Source organism: Perca fluviatilis, chromosome 1 (assembly GCF_010015445.1).
Source record: "Perca fluviatilis chromosome 1, GENO_Pfluv_1.0, whole genome shotgun sequence".
In the NCBI taxonomy this organism is placed as follows: Eukaryota; Metazoa; Chordata; class Actinopteri; order Perciformes; family Percidae; genus Perca; species Perca fluviatilis.
The window spans coordinates 7464013-7482636 of record NC_053112.1 but is presented as its reverse complement, the minus strand read 5'-3'; the positions used below and the strand labels follow the sequence as shown (position 1 = coordinate 7482636).

The window sequence follows — 18624 nt, the reverse complement described above, 5'->3', positions numbered from 1 at the left end:
TATTGTTCTAGTGTCTTCTCTCCTCTGGGACAGTGAACTGAATAACTTTGAGTTTGGGACAGAACAAGACATTTCTGGACGTCGTCTTGGGGCTTTTTGGGAAACACTGATCCACATTTTTCACCATTTTCTGACATTTTATAGACAAACGAACGGTAACACTTTACTTGAAGGTATCTACATAAGAGTGACATGACACTGTCGTGACACAGGAACCCTAACTTGTCATGACAAAAAACCGAATGACGCTTAATGTCATAAACGTTGATGACTTGTTTATAATGTTCATGACACGTTCATGACCGTGTCATGTCACTCTTGCGTCGATACCTTCAAGTAAAGTGTAACCCAAACAACTAATCCATTCATCCAGAAAATAATCGACCAATTAAACCGACAATGAAAATAATCCGTTGCAGCCTTATGAGGAGAAAACTATAATATAAAATACAGTATTGTGGCAGACTGGTGGACAGTAATGTAGTTGTGCTCCTAAATGAACTGCCTTAGGTCAAAAACTCCACAGGTGTTCTTAAAGTCCCATCAGGGCCGACAGTCCTGCTGCAGGTGACTGGTGTTTAGCTGCAGAAGCTGCCCGCAGAGAGCCAAGCTCTCAGTGCGTGATGTTGATGGTTTAACTCGGTGTGGTATTTGCTGTTAATAACAGGGTTTTTGGTGGTGTGGTGTATTCTGCAGGTGGAGGACTATGAAGAGGAGCCTCTGTTGCGGACGGGCTGTAAGGAGTACTTCTGGCTGCTCTGTAAACTCATCGACAACATTCACGTTAAAGACGCCAGCCAGGTGGGCAACCGTGCTGATGATCCTATCCATCTGTAGTCCGTTGACATCTGACTAGGGATCGACCGACACTGGTTTTTCAAGGCCGATAACCAATTATTAGCAGTTAATGAAACCGATATTTGGAACTGATATTCATTTACAGTGAACATGAAACATTTTGGAATGTTAATTGTAACCATTGGTATAGTCATAGAAAGAGCAATGGATTATGCAGCTTACATTAGGGGCTAAAATCTACATATAAGACCCACGCACCACACCGCTCTGTCATGATATCTACTATCACAGTTAACTTTTGATTGCTTATTATTGATTACTAAATTGCCAGTAAGTTGTATGTACATACAACTCTAACACAAAACTTTGTTTAAATGCTTTAAGCAGTTATTTAACGAATTAGAAACTTGGACTATAATGCCCTTTAAGACACACGTGTCAAACTCTGCCGCGGGCCAAATCGGGCCTCTCGCAAAGTTTTGATTTTTTATCAGGCCCGCAAATCAAAGTAGGTTCACAATATATTTTGGCGTGCCCAGTTGCGCGCCAAACCAAAAAGACAGTTTTCAAACTGCAGTTACGCGACACTCAAAGCAGAATTTGGCCGACTCAGAAATTCCCACACGACCACACTCAGGCCTGTGAAACAAGTTGTCGACTGTGTGGTAGCCTGCTTTAAAAAATGTAATCAGAAGGCATTGTTTTGCTTGATTTGCTAAATTCTATGAGGCCTAAAGAACTTTCTTGCTGACTTTTTTTAGCACTTTTATGTAGACCACACATGCAATAATACAGTCAAAAATATTTAACTTTTTCGATAAAATAAAAGCATCTTAGTAAACTATACATGTCTGGCCCTTGATGTGATTCTCATTTTTTCAGTGTGGACCTTAGTCAGTCCCTCCAGAAAAACGCGATTATGCGATCGCATAATTCAACGCATAATCAGCCAAAGTCCACATATTCATGCGGGGGCCACATTTTTTTCAAATACGCCCCACTTTCGCCGCATAAATTGCTGATTTCCGCGCAAAATATGCGGGGCTTGCATGATTTCATAATCCGCACATTTTCGTTGCAACAAAGTCATATAATATATCTTAGCAGAAAGTTGAAATTTTTTTGCTTATTTGCAGTTTTTGCAAGTTCCCGCAATTTTTGCAAGTTCCCGCAATTTCATCGCATAAAACTGCATAAATATCCCGCATATTTCATCGCATTTTTTTAAAGAAAACGTGCTGCATAATCAAGGATTTTTGCCCGCAACAATCACAAAAAAACTCCCATTTTTCTGGAAGGACTGCTTAGTGAAATTGAGTTTGACCCCCCTGCAGTAAGAGACAGAGATGGTGTTGTGGGCGGGACATGAAGTCAGACTCAGTGGTGAGAGAAACCGGAGCAGAGGGACAGACGCAGAGCTGGAGCCGAGCCAAAGTAGAACACAATTCGTTAAATATTAGCAGATAAAACACAGATGCAGATAATCTGCAAACTGCCAAAAAAACGGCCCGATAATCAGCCAGGGCCAATAATCGGTCTATCCCTACATTTCCTTGAGCATTCTGTAGTATTGTTGCGATGTTCTTTTCATTGAGCTGTTGCTAGTATTGGGTCTGTTTGAACTCACAGAAGGTCTCTCCCTCTCTGTCGCTGGCCGGCGCGATGCAGACCACCCTGCTGGACCTGGACGCTCTGGCCCGACACCTCGCCGACTGCATCAGGAGGTCAGACGCTCATTTTCTATCCAGCGACTTGTCACTGGGCTGATAGTTGGCTGTATTGAGCCTGCAGATTTTGTATTTGTGTTTTATATTGGTGGCATTTTAAACATGTCCAGAAACGGTTCATAAAACTTGAGGGATAACCCATCTTTTGCATTGATTTAAGGGTTGCGTCATGATTTAGTAGAACTTTCTATCACCCTATCTTGGGGCTGGGCACGATTGAGAAAATCAGTTATCACGATATTTGTGACCAAATACCTCAATTGCGATATTGCGGCGATATTGTACGGTTGAAAATTGTTGCTTTCACAAAATATATACACGATGAGCTTTGCGATAAATAATTATCAGTAATGAGGGTATAATGACTGTGGGTAAAAGCAAATAATAGAACTGCGATAAGTTAAGAAAATGACATCACTTTACCATTATGCTGCCTGTAAAACAAGGAAAAGACACTTGTGTCTTATTACGATACCAGAATCTAAGATGATATCTAGTCTCCTATCACGATATTGATTTTATCTTGATATATTGCCCAGCCCTACTCTATCTAATAGTCATAGAAGAAGGTTCCCAGGAAACTGCAAGCTACACTCTGTGTCAGAAGTCCTCCGAGACCATGATCTGACTCAATTTGAGCGTTGCTACAGAAGAATCCAGCCTGTTTCCGTGAGACATTGTCCCTCTGGTGGGATCGATGCTGGAGACACTGGGACACACTCTGAATAAAGGCTCCCTGTGGAGTTTCCTTCTTATAAACGAACACATACACATAAAGGCCGATTTATGCTTCTGCGTTACATCAACGCCATGGCTAAGGTACGCAGGTACGCGAAGACACGGACCCTACGCCGTAGCCTGACGTGCATCTAATAAAAAATGTAAATGCACGTTGCGGCGACGCACGCCACTCTGCCGTGGCTCGGTAGCGTTGCAATTCCCCCCCCCGACTCATTTCCGGGTTCTCCTTCTCCATAAACAACATGAAATCAAGGAGAGGGTTAACTTCTCCTGCTCCAGATCTCCCACCGTGGTCAGAAAGAACAGGGGACACACTGCCGGCCCTGCCGTTCTCTTAAAGAGATCAACGCACACGGAGACATTTCAGGCCACTTTACATCACATTACTTGTTATTTAGCTGACGCTTTTATCCAAAGTGACTTACAGTTGCTATATATCAGAGGTCGCACGCCTCTGGAGCAACTAGGGGTTAAGTGTCTTGCTCAGGGACACAATGGTTGATGTATCGCAGTGGGAATCGAACCCGGGTCTCCCACACCAAAGGCATGTGTCATATCAGAGACTATTTAGAAGAGACATGCCACTTCCTCAATCCTCAATACAACTATATAAGGAAAAACCGTAACGTCAAAGATGGCGGTTGTATGCACATGTCCCGCCCCTCCCGCTGGAAAGCCAATCATCTGCTTTTTAACAGTCAAGCCGTGGAAACATTTAAGCCTATCGTCTAAATGAAGTTGGTGTCGTGAACCCTTGCGCATGCGTAGTAACAGTATAACCTGTTGGGGAAAAAGGCGTTTTAAACCTTATTTTGGGGCAAAGTCATCAAACTTTTTCAGCGATTTTTTTATCTATCTACTGCTTACTCTACTAGTACATGTCGTTTTATATGTCCCGATGACCAGTGAAAGTGCAGTTCTGACTCTCTGCCCATTCATTTAGATAGGAGCCTGGTCTTGTTAGTCCGAAATAGCTGCCCGGAGGCGTTGCCAAGATGGCGGCCGAGTGGCATGACTTGCCTAAAAGGACTTTGGTCATATCCACTGCGCCATCACCACCACGAACGCTGTGCGTGGAGCCTCCGCAGAAGCATAAATCAGCCATTGAGACTTGCGGTGAAGTGTAGAGCGTGTCGTTGAGTGTGGAAGTGTAACATTGACACCCCCCCCCCCCCAGCCGGGAGATCCTTGACCAGCAGGACGGCGCGATCGAGGACGACGGGCTGACGGGCCTCCTGCGTCTCGCCACCAGCGTCCTCAAGCACAAGCCTCCCTTCAAGTTCTCCCGCGAGGGCCAGGAGTTCCTGCGCGACGTCCACAACCTGCTCTTCCTCCTGCCCAGCCTGGCCGACCGCGCCCAGCCCAAATGCAAGTCGCACGCGGCCCGCGCCGCCGCCTACGACCTGCTGGTGGAGACGGTGAAGGGCTCCGTGGAGAACTACCGGCTGCTCCACAACTGGGTCATGTCGCAGCACATGCAAGGTGAGCACCACGGCCACGTCACTTTTTTTTTTTTTTTGATTTGTTGACTACATTTGTAGAGCAGACCTTTCTACTTGTGCCAAGAAAACTGACAGCTAGCCGCACGCAACCACCAATAAACCAGGTTTCCAACTTTCAGAAATGAACATCTTTTAGGTTGGAAAGATTGCCTAACCTTGGCCATTTAAAAATACTTTTTTTTTTGTTTTTTGATAGTTTTTAATTGACTGAGTAGAGCTGCAAAGACCAGTCGACTAGTCGTCAACTATTACATTACTCATCAGCTATTTTGATAATCGATCAATCGGACTGAGTCATTATTTTATGGGGAAAAAAGGTAAAAAATTCTTTGTCAGCTTGTTAAATGTGAATATTGTTCTAGTGTCTTCTCTCCTCTGGGACAGTAAACTGAATATCTTTGAGTATTGGACAAACTAAGACATTTGAGGATGTTGTCTTGGGCTTACACTCATCCACATTTTTTATATTTTTCTGACATTTTATAGGCCAAACAACTAATCCATTAATCGAGAAAATAAGTTGGTTTCAGCCCCTAACAGACAGGGAAATTATTAACAAGTTTTATGGAAGAACTGTCATGGCCTCTCTAAAGTTCCTCCACTGCCGGCTGTTTTCTAGCCAAAGTATTTAATAAAAGTTTTATAAATTTTTTTCTCAACAAACTCCACTCGGAGCATTTGGATTTCCTTAATCTGTACTGAAGAAGAGTTTGGGGAAAGAATATGCAGTAAATGTGTTATTTTATCACACAATAGACCATAGTGTCGGTCACGCATTCACGGCATATATTCAACATTCAACGATGCATTCAGAAACCCAAATACTGATTGATATTACCGATAATTAATGCAGATATTTTGGAATATCACAACACCATAACTCCAGCTCATAACGTTGTTGTGGGTAACTTGTTAGCAAACATTTACAACGTACACACCCACCTGACACAAAGCTACGGTCGTGTTCCCGTCCACAGAGTCCGATTGGTCACTTGACTGTGAAAGTAGGAAACTGGTCTGCAAGCTACACTCTGTGTCAGAAGTCCTCCGGGACCATGATCTGACTCAATTTGAGCGTTGCTACAGAGACACCGGTCTGTTTCCGAAAAGACATTGTCCCTCTGGTGGGAATAATGCTGGAGACACTGGGACAGAATCAATGAAATGCACGATAAACATGCTTCAAAACTACATCAATGAGCTAAAAGTCGTCTCATTAGAGCTGCAGAGTTGGTGCTATATCTCTGCCAAACGGTGAAATTACATCTCCCCTGTCTATCACGTGATGCCCTCGGGTCTAAAAAGACTTTTCCCTATTCACTTAAATGGCGAACGAGACGTCTGTAATCAGTGGATACATTCTTTTTGAGCATCACAACCCCTGCGAAATGACCCGTTTCGATATATAGGTCCAAACTTAATGCTTAAGTGCCTTGTGTGCAACCACTGCCCTGCTGTTTACCCAAAGCCTTTATGCCAAGGTGCGGGTATACACGTACCCCTTGTCCTTTGTTTTCTATAAGGAAATGCTGAACATGCTTGTACAATCACAATCTTGAACTCTGCACAATTTGCCAAAAACACCAATAAAAAAACATTTGGAAAGTCTAGAAGAGCCGCACGTTTAAATGATTAAATCCCCATTGAAGTTAGCCGGAGCGCTAAACCATAAGTAGCCATCTCAGCCGGGAGAGGCCTCTAGTGCGCCTGCTCTATGGGCCGCACAATGCAGAAGCAGCGCCGATCATCCGGGGAATTTTTGGCTCCGTGATGGCTTTGTGCGCAACATAGGAACCAACCGGCCTATGCCTCGAACGAGTTGTCCAGGCTTTATTATACATCCGTGATCCGTGCAAACAAGCTACTTCACGTTCATGTCAGGATTATCGATGGGTTTTACAGGGACATTGTTTTTCTGAAAATACCAGAAAAAGCCGCGGCCTACAGACAACATTAAAAACGTCCTCCTGATCTTCCTCCCTCAGCCTCTCACGCCCCGTACAAGTGGGACTACTGGCCCCACGACGACGTCCGGGCCGAGTGCCGCTTCGTGGGCCTGACTAACCTGGGAGCCACCTGTTACCTGGCCTCCACCATCCAGCAGCTCTACATGATCCCTGAGGCCCGCCAGGCGGTCTTCACTGCCAAGGTCTGTACCTGCAAGACAAAAGAGGGCGGAGCACCCCCAGGAGAGCATCATTTAAACTCTAAACGGAGTGTAGATTTTCATACGATGTATCCGTTTGTGTCCGTTTGTGCGTGTAGTACGCTGAGGATATCAAACACAAGACCACGCTGCTGGAACTGCAGAAGATGTTCACGTATCTCATGGTGAGTTTTACATTTATACCTCTTAACTGTCGTCCTAATCCGCCTCTCCTTTAGATTTAAGGATAACACCACAGAGAACACGAGTAAGTAAAAAAAAAAAAAAAAAAGGCAAGTATTAATGTCATCATTTTGTAGATTTGTGAAAGACCAACCTGATGACTCAGTCTTCCTTTTTTTTGGGCTTGCATTGCAGTTGTAGCTAACGCAACAACGAATGTTCTGCCTTTGAATGAGGCTTTCACCATCTGAAGGGACATGCACGTGCATTTGCATCTGTAGAACAGCCAATAGGAACGCCCTCTTTCTGAAATGACCTGTGATTGGCTGAAGTCTCCCTTAAAGCCTGAAAACCGAGCCAAGAGAAGATGCAAAAGTGTAGTTTTCTCTCAGACCACTTGAACTACAATGACGCAATAATAAACTGCCTACCCCAGCTTTCAATTAAAAAAAAGTTCATAATTTAAAGTTTAGTAGCTTTTGTAGTTGTGAGAAACAAATATTTGTAGTGTGTGGCAGACACTCTGACTGTCTGATACATGATCTGAACTTTCCTTTTCCTCCCCCTCTGGGTGTTCAGGAGAGCGAGAGGAAAGCGTACAACCCGCGGCCGTTCTGTAAAACGTACACGATGGACAAACAGCCTCTCAACACCGGGGAGCAGAAGGACATGACGGAGTTCTTCACCGACCTCATCACCAAGATAGAGGAGATGTCCCAGGAGCTGGTACACACACACACACACACACACACACACACACACAGACACACACACACATGCACGCACACACACAGACACACACACACACACACACACACAAAACAGACAACAGACTCACACACACACACCACACAAATACACAACACACACACACAACACACACACCTGCCACACACCATACACACACACAACACACACACAACACCCCCCACACTACCCATACACACACACACAATACCTGCCACACACAAACTCAACACACACACACAAACACACACACACACACACACAACACACACAAAACACACACACACAGACACTACAAATCACACATACACACACACACACACACACACACAACACAAACACACACACACACAAACTACCACACACACACAAACATAACACAACACACACACACACACACATACACACACGCATCATTTAAAAAAAATGTAACACATGTCACCACATCCAGACAACTAAAAAATTAATTACTAAACATTTAACATTTTACATAGATTTAAAAAGTCAAACTTTGGACAATTTGAATTTCTTTTCTTCATAATCTTTGTGAACGCTTCGTACTTTATTTCCTGTTTGCAGAGTGACCCAATAATGAAAGGGATTGGTCATAAAAACATCCAAATCCCTTTACTTAAGGGACTTAAATGCTTCAGATTTAAGGAGTAAAAACTGTTTTTCAAATGAGACGCACACACATGAGGAACGTTACAAAAACTGACAAATGGGACAAATTGTAGATTTATGTTTACATGTTTAACAGCCTAAATAATAATTCAAGTGAAATGTTGAATAAAAATGTTTCTAATGAATGTCTTATTTCTTCTCCCAGAAAAACACAGTGAAGACTTTGTTTGGAGGCGTCATCACCAACAATGTGGTCTCTCTGGTGAGTTTGAGGACATACATTTGATTTCTTAATAAGGAATATAGAAAATTTTCCCCAAAATTTTGATCTCAAAGATTCTGAGGACGATAAAGCTCCAAGCACATATACTTAGCTTTGATTTGATTTTATCTTTGTTTGTTTTTTTTCTTCTTTATTTCCCCTTTAAAGTATTTCTGATGCATATAATTGTTTTTAAATAAAGTATAATTCTCTTTATTTTATTATGTTTTAATCACTGATAATAAAGAACATTGCCGGTGCGCTTATGTTGAATATAAGGTTGGTCTTTTTAAGAACTTGATAATAAATAATATCAAATTGCATTGTATACTATAGAAAGCATTTTCCAAAATTTGTTTAATTCATGCTATATTTTAGGGGCAAAAGTTGTAATATTTGAAGAAAAAAGTCTGAATATATTGAGATAAAAAGTCTAAATATTGAGCAAAAAAAAATTAGAAATATTTTGAGAAAAAAATTTGAAATATTTTGAGAAAAAAATTAGAAATATTTTGAAGGAAAGAATTCAAAATATTTTGAGGAAAAAAATCAAAAATGTGAAATATTTTGAGGGGGAAAAAAAATATTTAAAGAAACAGTCTAAATATATTGAGAAAAACAAGTTAAACAAGAAACTAGAAGCCAATGTTCACTTTATACAAATGAACCAACTTGTACGTACCTTAGTCTGTGACGTCACGGTAGTTTAATTCAAGAGTTAGGAAGTGCACCTCATATTTTAACAGTTTGAGTGACTCTTTGTGCCTGTCTGTCCTGCAGGACTGTGACCACGTCAGTCAGACTGCGGAGGAGTTCTACACCGTCAGATGTCAAGTGGCGGACATGAAGAACATCTACGTGAGTACACAAAACGCATGTTACTACATTTACTCAAGTACTGTACTTGTGTACACATTTGCGTTATTCTACTTAGAATAATTCCATTATTTGCTAGTTCATACGTTTACTCCAGTACATCTCAGAGGTAAATATTGTACTTTATACTCCACTACATTTGTCTGACTGCTTTAGTTTTCAAATGACACACAGATTTACACACCCACCTGACACACAGCAGCATTATAATGAATTCGGAGTCGTGTTCCCGTCCACAAAGTCTGATTTTCACTTGATTGTGAAAGTAGGAAACTGGTCTGCAAGCTACACTCTGTGTCAGAAGTCCTCCGGGACCATGATCTGACTCAATTTGAGCATTGCTACAGAAGAATCCAGCCTGTTTCCGTGACACATTGTCCCTCTGGTGGGATCGATGCTGGAGACACTGGGACAGCGTCACGGAAATACACAGATCAGGGCTTCAAAACTGAGGCAGTTTTTCATCCCCTTCATGTATCTCCAGATTTGTTGATGTTGAAGTTAAAAAGCCTCTCGGATCAGCTGGAAAATGCACCGTCGCAAAGCTGAAAACAGAGCTGTTTTTCTGACACCATGAAAAGTTTAAAAAGTTTTTAGAGCTACGTGGTTCTGTGGCCCGGGTTGGCTCAGTGGGTAGAGCAGGCGCACATGTACTGAGAGGTTTATGCCTCGACGCAGAGGTCCAGCATTCAAATCCGACTTGTGACGATTTCCTGCATGTCTTCCCCCCCTCTCTCTCCCCTTTCTCACCTAGCTGTCCTGTCAAAAATTAAAGGCGGAAAAGCCCAAAAAATAATCTTTAAAAACAAAAGAGATACGTGGGACAAGGTCTCACAGGACAACAACGCTACAAACATGTTGATCTTATAGACCATGATGCATTTCTTTCAATTAAACTACCCAACAGTGTATAAAGGAGTTAAAATGAGCACAACCTTAAACATCTACAGCAAGAAAATGCAACATACGCATGAATGCAGCGGGAATATTAATCCAGAAACATCAGATAGACGAAGGAATAACACTGATTCTGGGAACCTCTTTCTGCTGTCGTTGTCTTTATCCAGGAATCTCTGGATGAGGTGACGATCAAAGACACCCTGGAGGGCGACAACATGTACACCTGCTCCCAGTGTGGCAAGAAGGTCCGCGCAGAGAAAAGGTCTGTGGATCCATTTAGTTAAAAAAACAACCTCTAAAGCCCAGTTCAGACCAAAGATTCGCAACAAGCTGAGTTTAAACTTGCAACTACCTGCAACGCCCTGGTCGGCAGCGTTCTGAAGCCTGCTAGCTTACACCAATGTGACAAGACGGTGTATCATCTCCATACTAGCAACGACTCTCAGTAATTTTGATCTAACATCTGACCTTTTATGCTATTTGTAAAAGAAAAAGAAAAAATGTATAGCTGGATATATCATTTGTTGCGTCTAAATAAATATGAATGCGTAGTCGTGGTGAGATGCTTGCTACAGCTGCATTTCTAGTAGAGATGAAACGGAGAAAATGTTTTATTTCTCTGATTCACCGCTTTGTTCTCGCAGACGCTCGTAATGCCTACGTCCAAATCCCTGCCATTTCGACCAGTTGACAGTTTGTTACCTAAAAATGAAAGGGATTATGGATCATTTTATTTTTTATAGTTTGTAGCTGACTCGACCAGCTGACTTTTCTATTGGCTGTAGAAACAGACGTCTCTTACGTTCTATAACCAGCCTCTGGAGACTCGACCAGCTGATGTCTCTATTGGCTGTTGGAACAGGAGACATTTCTTACGTCCTATAACCAGCCTCTGGAGACTCGACCAGCTGATGTCTCTATTGGCTGTTGGAACAGGAGACATTTCTTACTTTCTAAAACCAGCCTCTGGAGACTCGACCAGCTGACTTCTCTATTGGCTGTAGAAACAGGAGACATTTCTTAGGTTCTATAACCAGCCTCTGGAGACTCGACCAGCTGACTTCTCTACTGGCTGTAGAAACAGGAGACATTTCTTACGTTCTATAACCAGCCTCTGGAGACTCGACCAGCTGAGTCTCTATTGGCTGTTGGAACAGGAGACATTTCTTACGTCCTATAACCAGCCTCTGGAGACTCGACCAGCTGAGTCTCTATTGGCTGTTGGAACAGGAGACATTTCTTACGTCCTATAACCAGCCTCTGGAGACTCGACCAGCTGAGTCTCTATTGGCTGTTGGAACAGGAGACATTTCTTACGTCCTATAACCAGCCTCTGGAGACTCGACCAGCTGAGTCGCACCATCAGCTGACTTGAGTCGAGCTGAGACGGGCCGGTTCAGACCGCTGCAACTTTTCCCCGCGACGTTCTAAAAGAGTTTTGTCTCGTCGCGAATCTTGGGTCTGAACTGGGCTTAAAAACCTCTTTTAGAAATATTGCGCCGCTGCGTTTTCACAATTTTAAATCCGCGAGTTAAATCCTTTAAATTGATCTCAACGCCCTCTTTTGTCTCTCCTCCCACAGGGCGTGTTTCAAAAAGCTGCCACGGATCCTGAGTTTCAACACCATGAGGTACACCTTCAACATGGTGACGATGATGAAGGAGAAGGTGAACACCCACTTCTCCTTCCCGCTGCGGCTCGACATGACGCCCTACACCGAGGACTTCCTGATGGGCAAAGGGGAGCGCAAAGAGGGTCCGTCCAAACACCACAAAACACTTCAAACGACGACAAATTCCTTTCAAGTCCCTGAAATTCAGTGTTTTACGTCATGAGAGAACGTACGTGGTGTATATATACTGTGTGTTTGTGCTGCAGGTTTTCGGGAAGAGGGCGAGGCAAAAGTCACGGAGAGCTACGAGTATGACCTCATCGGCGTCACGGTGCACACGGGCACGGCAGACGGCGGCCATTACTACAGCTTCATCAGAGACATCGTCAACCCACACGCCTACAAGACCAACAAGTGGTGAGCGCAGAAGCATGCTAACCTCTTCCACTCCATCCCTCCCTACTGGAGAGCCCCTTTTATTTATTCTTAGGGGTGACAGGGCATCTTTAGGGTGAGATAGCAGGTCAACAGTTCTGTTCTGTAGGGATAGACCAATTATTAGGCCTGGCCGAAAAAATCAAGAATCGGTCGATCCCTACTGTTCTTGAAACTGCTTAGAACCCCTGTTATTGTCAGGAGACCTAGGGAAGCGATACATCCTCTGAATGCCCCGGGTCTGTAGTTTGTGGTTGTAATGTTTCATGAGACTGTGATTATCATCGAGGTAACAACAGGTCATTTCATACAGTGCGGTCAAGTTTAAAAAAAAATAAAAAAAATGGTATACTATATATATATATATATATATATATATATATATATATAAAAACTATAATGAAATGGCTACTTTGGGGACTACCATCATCACACATGAATAAGATTGGGCTCATTGGATCCACAAGAGTCTGGACTTTATAGTCCGACCCCAATTTATTCAAGTCCAAGACTGTTTAGAGACCTCAGTATGTAGAAATATTTAAATACACCATTTTAGAATAGGCGGAAATAACTGTATATTTGTACTGCATGAGAAAACTGCAAGGGGGTTAGCTTAAAGGCGAGACTCGTGGGTGCCAGTAGCACCCAATTTTATTTAGATATCTTGAGGCTTTTATAAACTGCCGTGCCAGATTTTTCCTCGCCAAAATTTAGCCTACCTTTTGGAGCGTTATTTAGCCCCCTTCCCGACAAGCTAGTTTAAGACATTAAAGTGGAAGTAATGATTAGTTTTAAGTAGAGCCCGGCCGATAAAGGATTTTTAAGGCCGATATCGATACAAATATTGGGTTTGAAAATCCGATATTCTGATATATCGGCTGATAGATATTTTTTTTAAAATCCAGAAACGCGTAACAAAACAAACAGATTTCCCTAACATTAGTTATTTGTAGTTATTTATCAGTCCTCACTAAAATAATATGATAATGCGGTTTAAAAATAAACTTTTTTGTTTTATTTTCACAACAGAACATCAAAATATATTAAAGTTCTGTTAAATAAAAAGTATAAAAATACAAACTTAAGATATGAAACTTAAAGTCCTTTGAACAAAAACACAATAAAAAAAATAAAAAAGTGTTGCCAAGAGGAAGGTTGTAGAGCGCCCTCTGGTGGACTAACTATGCAACGCCAAGACTCAGAACATAGTTGAAGGATGTTTTGTCGGTTTTTATTTAATTTATCAGAATCCTTTATTTGTCATTATAAATAATTCTGATAAATAAATATTTATTTACATTATAAATGTTGATACCGATAGTTTGGAAAGTACCTAATATCGGCCTGCTGATATATCGGCCGGGCTCTAGTTTTAAGGACTTTTTTTCAGCGAGACATCAGTTAACTGCACACAGTTTTTTGTTTTTTTTTAAGTCTCAAGTTGCTCAGACATGAAAACACATCTGGGGCGACCTCTAGCTCACCCGGTAAGAGCGTGCGCCCCATGCAGGCTGAGTCCTTTGCAGCGGCGCGGGTTCGAATCCGACCTGCGGCCCTTTGCTGCGTGTCCTCCCCCATCTCTCTCCCACCTTTCCTGTCTATCCTCTGTCACTCTGAAATAAAGGGGAAAAAGCCCCAAGTCTAATGTTTTAGTGTTTTCATGCCTCAGGGGAACTGCCACCCAAATGTCGTTCTATTGTAGTCTGACCCCTCAATATAATGACGCCGGCGCTGCTTTGACTTTGCAGGTACCTGTTCAACGATGCCGAGGTGAAGCCCTTCGACTCGGCCCAGCTGGCCTCCGAGTGCTTCGGCGGAGAAATGACGGTACGAGCTGCAGTCAGAAGATAAAATCAAAAAACACAAATGTTCTCTGTCGCTTTTGGATTTCGCTGACATTAGTTTCTTCTTTCAGACTAAAACCTACGACTCGGTCACGGACAAGTTCATGGATTTCTCTTTTGAGAAGGTAAAGAGGTTTTATTTTTTTTTTAAATTATTTTTAATCTCATTCTGTTTTTTTTCGTCACCACGCGTGTGAACCAGAAGGTAACGGTGAAGTGTTGGTTGAACTTGCAGACACACAGTGCCTACATGCTCTTCTACAAGAGGGTGGAGCTGGAGGAGGAGAACGGGAAGGACTTCAGTTTTGACGTCTCTCCTGATCTGCTGGAGGTACCGCGGGTCTACTTTTTAAAGTTTGAATTATGTAAAGTACATTTATATTTACGTTTTAAATGTTACTTTAACATGTCTGTGTTTCTTTCAGTGGATTTGGCACGACAACATGCAGTTCCTCCAGGATAAAAATATATTTGAACACACCTACTTTGGGTAGGTATCAAACCAAAACGTTTATGTTTAGACAGGATGAACTAATGACTTCTCACCCATCTTATTACTTTCATTTAAAGGGTAACTACTGTTTTTTTCAACCTTTCCAATAAGAGCCTTATAGATAAAGACATACCAGCGAGTATCACGTCTCTCTTGGAGAGAAGACCACGCAACACGTTCAAATAAAATACAATGATGTGTAACCAGGCTTGACTGGTTATAAATCACATGACCATAGTCCAAAACTAGTTTTTTTTCAACCTATGTTCCTATGTTTTTGTGTCTAAGTGACTGATGGGAACAACAGTGTTTGACATTGGTCCAGTATTAAGAGAAATCGCTGCAGTCGGCAGCGGCAGAACGAGCTACAATGTGAGTTAATAGGACAATTGTCCAGCTTGTATTTGACTTCACAAAAGTGCTCATTTTGCCGCTGACAGACTCAGATTAATATTCTAAGTGTCTGACAACATTATGGAAAGGATTTCTAAGGAGGTCCACCTTTCTGTTAAAGAGTAATATCCTTTTTTCAAATATAAAAAACATCTGCAATATTGAGTTCGTTAAACCCACCAGACTCCATGTTAATAAACAGTCTTTTTAACATCGTAAGATACGCTTCCTTCATAGTCGACAGAAACAAAATAAAACTATGAAAAGCCGTTTTGGGTCGTCTTTCCACTTTTCCAACCATCACAACTCCTAGTTTTGGTTGAAATAAACACACAGTTTACTGATTTACATGTGAAGATATGTTGGCTCTATACACGCTAAAAGTATTGCTTATTTAAATGGAGTCTGGTGGGTTTAGCGCTAGAGACTTGGGTTAAACAGAAAGGTCTCAAAGAGGTTTTAAAGGTCTATCTCTGTAGGGATCCTTTCCATAACGTTGTCAGAGACTTAGAATAATAATCTGAGTCTGTCAGCAGCAAAACGAGCACTTTTGTGAAGGTAAATACAAGCTGGACAACTGCCCTATTAACTCACATTGTAGCTTGTTTCTCTGCTGCCGACTGCAGCGATCTCTCTTAACACTGGACCAATGTCAGATATTGTTGTTCCCATCAGTCACTTAGACACAAAAAAATACGGAAATAGGGTACAGTTATTAAAGCAACGGTGGTTACCCTTTAAGTCCCTTAATTAAAGGGATATTGATGTTTTTATGACCAACTCCCACCATTATTCTTTTCCCAGTTTTATGTGGCAGCTCTGCAGCAGCATTCCCAGCACTCTACCAGACCCTAAAGCCGTCTCCCTCATGACCGCTAAGGTGAGGAATTGAACCGATTCAAGCATTTTATTTCATCTTTAATGTCAGTTTTTACAGTAAAAAAAGGCTACAGGATTTTATTTTGACAATTAAACATGTTTATAATAATTAAGAAATGCTCAAATGTTGAAGAAGTGTTTTTCAAAACGCAACCATGCAACTTATAACATAACGTAACACATTTACTGATCGATCAAGTTACTATTATAATCAATGTATGTAACGCCTATACTTAAGCTACAAAGACAAAAGGTTAATTTCTTTACTGTAAATGTCATTCCCATTGCAGCTCAGCACATCCTTTGTCCTCGAGACTTTCATTCACTCCAAGGAGAAGGTAAAGCACACTCCCCTTAGTGTCAGGATATTTGATTTTGAACTGCTGGAAGACAAACTGACTGGCTGTGTTTCCCCTCCTGCTCTGTCCCCCTCCAGCCCACCATGCTGCAGTGGATCGAGCTCCTCACCAAACAGTTCAACAACAGCCAGGCCGCCTGCGAGGTTTGAGCACAGCTTTTTACAATCGGGACGCCTATCGCCACTGATTTCCCCATTTGATTCCGATCCACAAAGTCCCGATTTAGATTACGTTTTCAGTTCAATTTCCGATTCAGTGTCGGTTTGGGATATTTCAGTTGCAAAAACCAATTTAGCGTGGATATGAAAGAGATTCTACAATTGTGCAAGGTTCCCTCTAACCTGCTTCATTAGGAATTAATGTTCTTTTTATTTAACATGAACGCACATTAAAGTGCAACTCTACAGACTCCACAGTCAGTGAGTGTTTAGTGACATTAATTCAGATAACTCGAGGTCAGGGGTCAAGGGATGCCTTTTAAAATGGCCATGCCAGTTTTCCCCCCAAAATGTAGCCTATATTTGGAGCATTTTATTTGTATTTGTTACCCCCTTCCCATCAAGCTAGCTAGCATGACATGAATCCACAGCAATAGAGTGACGCCTAACATCTTCTAGTTTGATATGATACAGAATAAACTACCCCAAGCCCTGTTTAATAACTGGTTGTTGTTTGGCTACACTTGGTATATAGTGTATGGTTTTTTGAATTTCCCTTTTCCTCTGTTTCAGTGGTTTTTGGATCGGATGGCTGATGACAACTGGTGGCCGATGCAGATCCTCATTAAGTGCCCCAATCAGATAGTCAGACAAGTGAGTTATTTATCTGATAGAACATCATTGTTACCTAATAAGTTTATTTATAGTGTCAAATCATAACAAGTTATCCGCACAATATGAGGAAAATATGCAATAACGTTGTTGAATATAAAATCTGGTTGTTTTTGAGTTACTAACTGTTCAGCCAAAGTCTGAAATCCTTCTCAAATTAGTTAATTTCAATAATGTTTAGCATAGTTGGAAAAGTATTCAGATCCTTAACTGCAGTAAAAGTACTAATACCACACTGTGAAAGTACTCCACTACAAGTAAAAGTCCTGCATTCAAAACCTTAGTGAAGTAAAAGTATGTATGTTGCAATAAAGTGTCGCATGTCAGTGTTTTCCTATTAGGTCTGCACGTTATGAGGAGAATATGCGATAATGTTGTTAGATATCTTGATAGCGATATTACTTGCGATAAATAAACGGATATTAAAGTGTTCTCAGTTCTGCTGCTTTCAGTATTCTGCTAAAATACAACAAACTGCTTGTTGAGTTTAAAAGAAATGAATGGAAATCATTTCCAACGTTCTTTTATTGAACATATTGAACCTTGAATTGACTATAAACGGCACCAGTTAAAGAAAGATTGACAGTTACATTTTAAAGTGCAGTTTTCTACTGATATTTTCTTTCAACTAACACAAAAATCTTTGTTGCGCCAGTTGATATCGAGATGACAATTCAAAAAGACGATGTTGTGCAGCCCTAGTGTAGACCACACCCTAATTTACAAAGACCCAACAATTCTCCCCAAGAGCAATTCTCCCCTCACCCACACACAGATATACATATCTAATGATTAAAGTGATTAAAGCTCCTTCTTCGTACTGTACCTTCTGCTTCTGTCCGCCAGATGTTCCAGAGGTTGTGTATTCATGTGATCCAGAGGCTCCGTCCGGTCCACGCTCACCTCTACCTGCAGCCCGGCATGGAGGACGGGTATGTCACACCTGATTGGTCGGATTTGCAGCTCTGACCGTTGAATGTTTTTGCTCTCGTTTTTTTGGTTCTTACTCTGGAAGGAAATCCCAAAACGCACAAACTGCTTGAGTTTTAGCTTTCATTTAGATTCTTCTGTAGACTTTCTAACTCGTTTCATATTTTCATTTTAAGAACGTTCTACCAGACCTTGAAACATTGTTGTATTTTATTTGAATTTAAATTTGAACCCAATCTTTAAAAAGAAGCCACGACTCTTTACAGCCTTCCTTCCCCAGCCCAAAGAAGTACATTTGAAAGAACTTTAAATTACAAAGTAGCCAGTCTGATATTTTTTT

General features: G+C 41.6%; 1 protein-coding gene across 1 annotated transcript in view; it reads left to right on the top strand.

Annotated features, from left to right (window-relative positions):
- Positions 1-18624, top strand: part of usp34 (ubiquitin specific peptidase 34) — a 110546-nt gene that overhangs the window by 68979 nt on the left and 22943 nt on the right. The window contains exons 38-57 of the mRNA XM_039810750.1: positions 697-801; positions 2467-2522; positions 4444-4748; positions 6754-6917; positions 7034-7099; positions 7677-7823; positions 8674-8730; positions 9511-9588; positions 10674-10768; positions 12089-12261; positions 12385-12535; positions 14305-14383; positions 14472-14525; positions 14636-14731; positions 14826-14890; positions 16091-16166; positions 16456-16503; positions 16602-16667; positions 17256-17336; positions 18201-18286. Of these exons, the coding sequence (XP_039666684.1) occupies positions 697-801; positions 2467-2522; positions 4444-4748; positions 6754-6917; positions 7034-7099; positions 7677-7823; positions 8674-8730; positions 9511-9588; positions 10674-10768; positions 12089-12261; positions 12385-12535; positions 14305-14383; positions 14472-14525; positions 14636-14731; positions 14826-14890; positions 16091-16166; positions 16456-16503; positions 16602-16667; positions 17256-17336; positions 18201-18286 (2048 nt within the window). The remainder of the gene's footprint in view (positions 1-696; positions 802-2466; positions 2523-4443; positions 4749-6753; positions 6918-7033; positions 7100-7676; positions 7824-8673; positions 8731-9510; positions 9589-10673; positions 10769-12088; positions 12262-12384; positions 12536-14304; positions 14384-14471; positions 14526-14635; positions 14732-14825; positions 14891-16090; positions 16167-16455; positions 16504-16601; positions 16668-17255; positions 17337-18200; positions 18287-18624) is intronic.